General features: G+C 46.0%; 1 protein-coding gene across 1 annotated transcript; it reads right to left on the bottom strand.

The window, feature by feature from the left end:
- Positions 1–15: 15 nt before the first annotated feature.
- On the bottom strand, positions 16–7,712 carry GDPD4 (glycerophosphodiester phosphodiesterase domain containing 4; the record flags this gene model as incomplete). The annotated part of the gene is made up of 9 exons (XM_009878560.1): positions 16–102; positions 1,046–1,092; positions 1,208–1,353; positions 2,447–2,604; positions 3,597–3,821; positions 4,356–4,506; positions 5,469–5,551; positions 5,894–6,039; positions 7,619–7,712. Coding segments are annotated over 9 exons (1,137 nt in total), but the record flags the coding sequence as incomplete, so codon positions are not given.
- Between the last annotated feature and the right edge of the window lie 285 nt (positions 7,713–7,997).

Genomic DNA, 7,997 nt, shown 5'->3' with positions numbered 1-7,997 from the left:
TTAGCAACTTGGTAGTTACCAGTGCAGAGCAAAGATGAGTGCGATGAGGAGCACAGAGGCCAGATCGGTCAGGATCCACATGACGCTGTACTGCTGAGGAGTCTAGAAGGGAACAAGAGAGGATATGTCCACCACCAAGGACCCTGAGATATGCCAAAAAGTTGCTCAAGCCCTTTCTTGCTGCTTGAACATAGCCATTCAGCTGCCTGGTTTGCACATGCAGTAACATCTCTCAGGTGTTTAAAGCATTTGGTGACATTTCAAAGTGGCCACTCCCCAGTGGGTGTTGGCACCAAATCACCATCCTTTATAAAACCAGGTCTGTTGTGTGGCCAAGAAGATTGTACCACATCACAATGGACATAACAGGGACCTCTTTTTCGTACGGGCAGGCCCTGCAGCTTTCTTTGCTTCCCCCCAGCATTAACATCAACTGGTTGTATCTCATTTTCTCCGGCAAAATTATCCTTTAGGGAATGCAAAAGAGGGTTTGGGATGGCTCCTGCTTTAAGTCTAAGAGTATCTGAAGATTCAGGCTTAGACTGGACCTCCACTCACACTCAGAGTGGGCTGAAACACTACAGTTGTCTTGATGGGAGCATCATAAAATCTACTTCAAGAGTGTGGAGCGAGTTATTCGTAGTAGCAGCCTTTAGGCTGCAGAGACTCTGGTGGGACCAGTGTCCCAGGTGCTCCTTAACCCTATAGGTTGTCCGAGGCAGGACAGAGAACAGACAAATCAGGTGAAAAAAATTCCTCCCAGCAAGGAAGGGTTATTGCTATGGTTGATTCCCTGGGGTTTGTGGAGCAAGACCAAGTTGGAGAAGGGCAGTGGGAAGCCCTGGGAAATGAGAGACTTCTGACATCAACGAGGTGCTTCAAAAGCTTAGAAAGGGAAATCCTTGTCCGTCAGCTTGTGTCCCCTCTCCTTTCTCTTCACACAAGTCTCAATAAGGCTTCTTTTCCCTCATCTCAATGCCTAAGTTGCAAATCCTAACAAGGAAAGTGCTTTCACCTGAGCCAAAAGAAAAGGGTACGGTGGTACCTGGAGTGGCTCAGAGATCCCAGGTAAGCCAGGTTTCAGCTTAGGTCCTTTTCATGCAAAAGGTCTTTTATCCCCATGTGAACTGGCCCATGGTCTCCAAAGGTACCCATGAACATCCCAACCCTAATTCCTGTCGCTGAGAACAGAATGATTTTCACTTACCATGATTTTTTTTCTGGCTGAGATTCTTCAGCGTCTGGACGGCGTTGGTGGTCACGGAGTGTGCCCCAGAGCACCATGCCAAGGAGAAAAGCCACGGCTCACTGACCACGTAGAGGTTGGTGGTGATGTTTGCCTCAGCGTATTTCCTTTATAAGGACAAAAAGCAACAGCCTTCGTTAAGCAAGGAGGTTAGTACTTCTTTTGGGGTGAATCAAGGAGAGAGAGCAACTTTTGGCAGGAAAGGCTTGATTTAGGACCTAGATAAGCCATTGAAACAGTGTGAAGTAATGTCATACTCTGTATAATGGTGAAGGGATGTTCCATCAATATCAGCATTTTTAAATCTACCTAGTATCTTCCCAGGGTTTACCCAAATGGATCTACCCAGGTTTTTTACTTCTAAAGAAAATTATAACTGAGAAAACATTGCTCTCATGCAAAGGAATAAACGTTTTTCTTCTCTTCTTTTGTTTAGGATTAGATTTCAATGTTTCTACTCATTGGAAAGAGCAAAAAATCCTATTTACAGAAGGAGACATGGACAGGCAAGACTGTCTTTTCTCTTTTCTTTTCTTTTCTTTTCTTCTCTTTTCTTTTCTTCTCTTTTCTTTTCTTTTCTTTTCTTTTTGTATTAGAGAGCCATTTTGGAAACTTCTGCAGCAACTGCAGAACCTTCCATTGGAGAGATGACATTTCCAGTGTATCACAAGTAGAGCACTGGTAGCAACAAAGACCAGAAATTAAGTCTCCAGAACCGCAGCTACAAGAGAGTGATGGTCTCTCACCATGGTAAATAGTAATAATAGTAATTACAGACAATAATAATAATAATGATGTAATAGTAATAATGTTGTTTGTAGAAGACTCACGGAAGATTAAATAACTGTTAATTCTCCAAGATGCAGTGTAGGTGGGCCTGGGGATGGCATGAATAGAAAGACAAGAAATTCAGGAAACAGCTGTGTGGTTCCACCCAGAAGATCTTTAGATCCTGATCAAGTAAATATGGACCTGAAGGCAAGGGGTGGTGTCACCTCTTGGCCCAACACGAGGTCAACAATGGGAGTGAACTGCAGCCCCTCACTCCAAAAATGCAGCAGGGTTTGGCCATTTGATCTAAAAGGAGCTCTTCCCAAAATGCTGCAGATCCTGGAGCTGGTCACTGGAGGGAGATATTGTCACACGCATGAGGCAAACATGGTCTAGACGCAACCACTTGGGGCTCCAACTTCGACCTACCGGATATCTTCACTGGACATTTCAGTGTAGGGCAGGTTGAGTTTGACAATATTGTCCATCAATAGGTCTTCAACTGGGGCCTTGCTGCCCATGGTCTGCTGAAAGGCAGGAGCAACAGATTGAACAACGGACCTCATGTCGTTCTCCAGCCATAGGACCTGCGGGCAACAAGAGGAGCCTGTGAATTCACAGCAGACACACTAGTGTGCCCTGCCCTTCACACAAACCCAGTGGAGATAACAGCTGGAGGGGCCGTCAAATAAAATGTCTCTTTCAATGATCAAAGGACGTTTCCACACAGGGTTAAAACTGGCGAGTCGCATTAATCTAGAAGCATTCACTGCTCCTTGCTTATCGACTGGAAATCAGTGAGTACGTTTCACACAGCCCGACAAAAGATCCTGTGTTTGGAATGCATGAAAAGACAGCTTTGGGTCATGGGAAAGGCAACAGAAAATACTCGGTTCTCCCAGTGTGAGAGATCTTCAGCCGATACAGCTCAGAGCCCCAGATGTCAGTGGGCACACAACCTGATCCCCACGAGCTTGGCATTCATCCATTCCCGGGGGAAGGAGGAAAGCGATGAAGACTCCCAGCACCATGTACTTTAATTTAAATCAGGAGTTTCTATGCAACATATAAGATAAGCATGGGTGGCAGGGAGTAGGCTGCCAATCATTACAGTGATGAAAAGATGCCATCGAGGGGCTAAGGCATCGGCCAGTGTATATGCTGGCTTATGTCCTTGTGCTGCTATAGGGTTACACCATTTTGTAGCTGCTGAGGAACCAAAAGCAGGAATATAATCCAAGTGATGCCTCTTAAAACAAGTACAATGAGATGTATGTCCTGCAGGTGAAATCACGGAATCTAGAATAGAATCATTTAAGGTTGAAGAAGACTTTTAAGATTGTCAAGTCCAACCAGCACTGCCAGGGCCACCACTAACCCATGTATCAAAGTACCACATCTACAGGTCTTTTAAATCCCTCTAGGGGTGGTGGCTTCACCACTGCCCTGGGCAGCCTCTTCCAAGGCTTTACAACCCTTCTGATTGAAGAAATTTTTCCAATCTAAACCTAAATTGTGCAGGCTAAGTCCCAATTCAGAGAGCAAGAAAAAGAGACGTGGAGGAGTGAGGCCGCCCTACCAGGTGGGGTCTAATCCCCGACTCGTTGAGGATGACTTCCAGGGTTCGGTTGATCCATGAGTTCCTGTAAGGATGGTTCTCTGGAGGGCGGTAGAGATCAAATATCACAAGTTTATTCTGACTGTCTGCGAGGCGCAAGAAATTACTTAGCTTGTAAACTGACTGATTCATTGCCTGGTTTTGATCTGCCCTTGACAGTGAGCCCATGCATGAAAATGGCTTGTCCTGGAAATAAACAGATATGAAGGAAAAAAAAAAAAAGAAATCAATCAGGCAGTTGCCTCTGGGAGTCAGCTGCGTGCAAAAGACTCATCTCTCTAAGAGGGAAAAAGTTTGACGTCGGTCTCTAGCAAGTGAGAATATTTTGTGGTGCTTAGCTCTTCTACCTGTGAAAGGGAAAATTAACATGATGACGCTGCTTCTGGGACCTAAACTGCCGAGTTCACAGCCAGCTCTGCTGAACTTCTGTGTCCCACCCTTTAGCTGTGACCGTTACGCACAAGTAGCTCTTGTCTTCTCTTCCCCAGCCCCTGTGTTCTGCTGCTGCCCTGATAAGGAGCCACAAGAACAATCGTTACAGGTCTCCTAAGCCTAAAGACCAACTGCACAAAGCAAAGAGATCCCAGCTGAAGGATTTCCACTGACTTCTTTGACTTCTGGCTCAACCAGTAGCTCCTCTCCTGACATTCATGCTATTAAGCAGTAGCCAGCTCATGTCTCATCTACATCCCGTCAGTGACAGTCCTTTATGGCACTTACCTTAAGGAACCACGTTCCAGCATTCAACTCCTGCAGGGTATCCCAGGAGAATAACGCGGCGTTTTGGGCAGTGTCATTGGGATAGACCTCCTTGATGTTCGTTGTCCTCCTCAAGGTGCTGTCATGCATGAGGAAAGGAACGCCGTCATAGCTGTTGGAGAGCAAGAGTTCAGGTCACCTGGGTCATGAGTTCACTCATGGCCTGAGCAGACACATGGCGGGTCAGAAGATGTGGGCCACCACAAATGCAGCAGTAGGACCTCCGTTGGTGCAGAGGGAGGAAGGCTGACGCTCAGGACACCAGGTTATTTCCAGCTTAAACACTGCTGGGAGACCTCAGAGAAGCCATGCCTGTCTGTGCCTCAGTTTCCTCATTGGCAAAGTGGAGATACACCTGCTGGCCTCCTATAAAATGGTTAGTAACTTATGGCTGAAACCTCCTTCTGATGAAACCCGCTTCTGCAGGTGTCAGATGAGTGAAGTCTAAATGAACAATGGTGGAAAAGTAAAATTTTCTCTCACATAAAGAACATGTAAGCATTAGTGTTTTTTCTTATTCAGTGTCTGGAGACATTCAAAGCCCGCCTGGACATGTCCTGTGTGACCTGCCCTGGGTGACCCTGCTCTAGCAGACGGTGACACTGGGTGACCTCCAGAGGTCCTTTCCAACTCTCAACATTCCGTGATTCTGTGAAACTGCTCGCCCTGCGCGGTATGTTTGCAGTTCATGGCAATGGGTCCTCCAAACAAAGGCAATTTTAGACGTAATAATTAGGACAATGCTGTTTTAAGTCCAAACACAATTTTCTGCGGGTTTGTAGGTCTCATACAACCCTCACAGTGGTCTGGAAGTTGGACTAGGGTAGAGACTTGTCTTTATACTCTGCAAATGTTTAAAATACACTGTAGAAACATTGATTGTTAAGTCAATAGTTACAGCTTATTGACTGGCCTGAGAACAGCCATGCCCTACAGCCACTACCATCATACGTCAGCTCAGGGACCCTGTCCCAGCCGTCAGTAAAGCCTAATTGCCTGGAGCTGCACATCTCCAAAAGCAACTCTTAGAGGAAGACATGTATCTTCTGTGAGCTGTGACGTTTTCCCCCTTACCTAATGGTCACATCTGTTTCAAGACCATCTCCACCATGCTCAATTGTCTTCTGAAATGACATCTCAGTGTTTTCCGGTGCCAGCTGAAAAAAAAATAAAACAATATATGAGCAGATCATTTTCAAACACACTCTGGAGGACTCTCTAAGTACTTTCCATCTCTTTGTAGCATCTCTGGCTTTTATTAAGGCAACACCATCATCTTGGTAAAGTCTACTTTTCGTTTTCTTCCACTTCAGCCACCAAACCCATCTTGTCCCTCAGGAACAGTGTTATCCCTGTGATGCCTTTGCACCCAATTCCAAATGCCTCCCATTCCACCCTCCACAGATTCCATGGGGGGGAAAAAAACCAACAGAAGATGATGATGGAGCTGGCAAGGCACAGGATGAAGAAGTGAGATAAAATAACTTCTCCCGACCTACCATTGGTGCTCCGCGGTGTCCGATGAGGGCTGGCTTTGGTCCAAGTGTCCCCATCTCTCTGATGCAAGGAGAGTACATCCCCAGAGGTATCAAGAAAAGAAAGAGAAGGATAGCCAGGTATGGACCAACAATTATCCCCTGAACAACTGAAAGAAGTTGAAGGAGGAAGGATAGAGTTAATCCATGCAGTAAAGTACAAGTTTCCCTTGCGGCTTGAATTTTGCTATAGCTCTCCAGCTAAGTAGCTGCTGGGCTTTGTCCCATTCCCTTTTCCATCCCTTCCTCCCCCGATTTTCATTTTCTTTCCAAACAATATGACCCAGGAGAATAAAGTGGTCATAGCAAGGATGTGGGTATGTCAGGACTGTAGTTTTTGTGTTTTAATTACATCTCACTGTGCCTTACAGCAAGACACGGCCTTAATTTCTTTAAGGGTGAAGCAGTGAAATATCACCCATCTGCAGAAAAACAATCTTCAACAGAAGGACCCTATTTTCTTTTTTTTCTTTCTCAGATAAGAACAAGCAATATTTTGAAGTTTCCTTCATGGTGAAGAGGAGGAACAACCTTCCTCCTTCAACTATGTTACATCCCCTTAAGGTGAATACTTCTCTGGTTCATTCAGATTGCTGTCAGTGACTTTCTGTGTGTGACCTACAGAATCCTATAGGCTCTAACTGGACAGGTATTGCATCTCAGAAACTTGCCAGCTCATTACCTACGGTCTTCTCTGGAGGCTGTTGACACCTCGCCCAAGAGACCTCATGAACCTTCACCTCAGGGAACAAAACAGCACCTATGCACCAACATCTCTTCCTTGAATTGGGTACCATCACCCCTCTGCACATGGGTCTGAAGGAACTTGGGTTTACACCAAGCTGATGGGTTGAGCTGAGAGTCCATTAGGCATGGAGGACCATAATGTCTAAGGTCTCCAACCTCCCCAGCTGTAGTTCAACAAGAAAGATCCTGGGCAGGAAAAAAAATGGTTTCACCAGCCCATTCTTTCTATGTTTTTTTTATTACATCTGCGGATGAGTGTCATGTAGATAATTTTGGCTACATGGAGAGACTAGGTCATAGAAGAACAGCCAGTCCCAGGCTGCTCTTCCGCAGTTGTTCCTGACATCTGGCTTTGTCCTTGCACTCCTTGGTCACAATTCTTGAGAGGTGGACTATTCTCACTGAGATAACAATAGGAATTGATGAAAGAACTCTTTCCTCTATCTCAGCCAGCTTCTCCTGAGATGCACTAGTCAGAAGTGGATTGACTGGGCTGGAGGTCCCTTCTGAGATGGCCAAACTGAGTGTAGCAAGCAAAGCTCAGCCAAGAGAGCTGCCAAGCTGCCACTGACTGCTTTCTCCCACAGAAGGGTGAACATATTTGCATATGCATTTACCTATTTTGATTTGCATTTGCATATTTGCATGACTCAGAACATGGGCTCTTCTGCTAAACTACTGCATCCCACCGCAGGTCACTGCCTTTGGTTTAGGCCAAAACTGTGCAAGGAGGGGCATGCAAACCAGTAAGACACCTGGACAGCCACAGGACAGTGCACAGCCCAAGCCCCAGTCCCAGTGACTTCCCTGGGATACACAGGAGTTAAAAGTCTCCTTCAGCTGGAATGCAGGTGTGTGAAGAAAAAGGTCCTACATGCCTGCTTTCCCAACACTGATACATGTCTTTTATCAAATAGGGAGCAGGGAGCAAAGCTGCTGTACCTTTCTTATCTGCTCTGATGGCATGGAGAGCCACGGGCCAGGAGAGGAGGACCATGAGGGTTATTGCTCCAATGTGGAGATAGGGAGCTGTGATCTGGCGAGGAGAGAAAAGGATGTTAGGCAAAGGATGAAATGTAGAGACAGGTGGAAACAAGCCCCAACACGGCTACAGCCTTCCAGCTGGATGACCTCCTGCTGCAGATACCAATGTTCAACCTCCCTGCAATACCTGTGTGAGATCCACCAAACTCCCCCAGAGTTAGAACCACAGAATCATGAGATTTTTAGGTTGGAAAGACCTTTAAGATCATCAAGTCCAAACGTTAACTCAGCAATGCCAGGCCCACCACTAACCTATGTCCCTGAGAGCCACATCTAC

The sequence above is a fragment of the Apaloderma vittatum genome, unplaced genomic scaffold (assembly GCF_000703405.1).
Source record: "Apaloderma vittatum isolate BGI_N311 unplaced genomic scaffold, ASM70340v1 scaffold18641, whole genome shotgun sequence".
NCBI lineage: Eukaryota > Metazoa > Chordata > Aves > Trogoniformes > Trogonidae > Apaloderma > Apaloderma vittatum.
The sequence above is the reverse complement of the archived record's forward strand: the minus strand, read 5'-3'. Positions and strand labels throughout refer to the sequence as shown.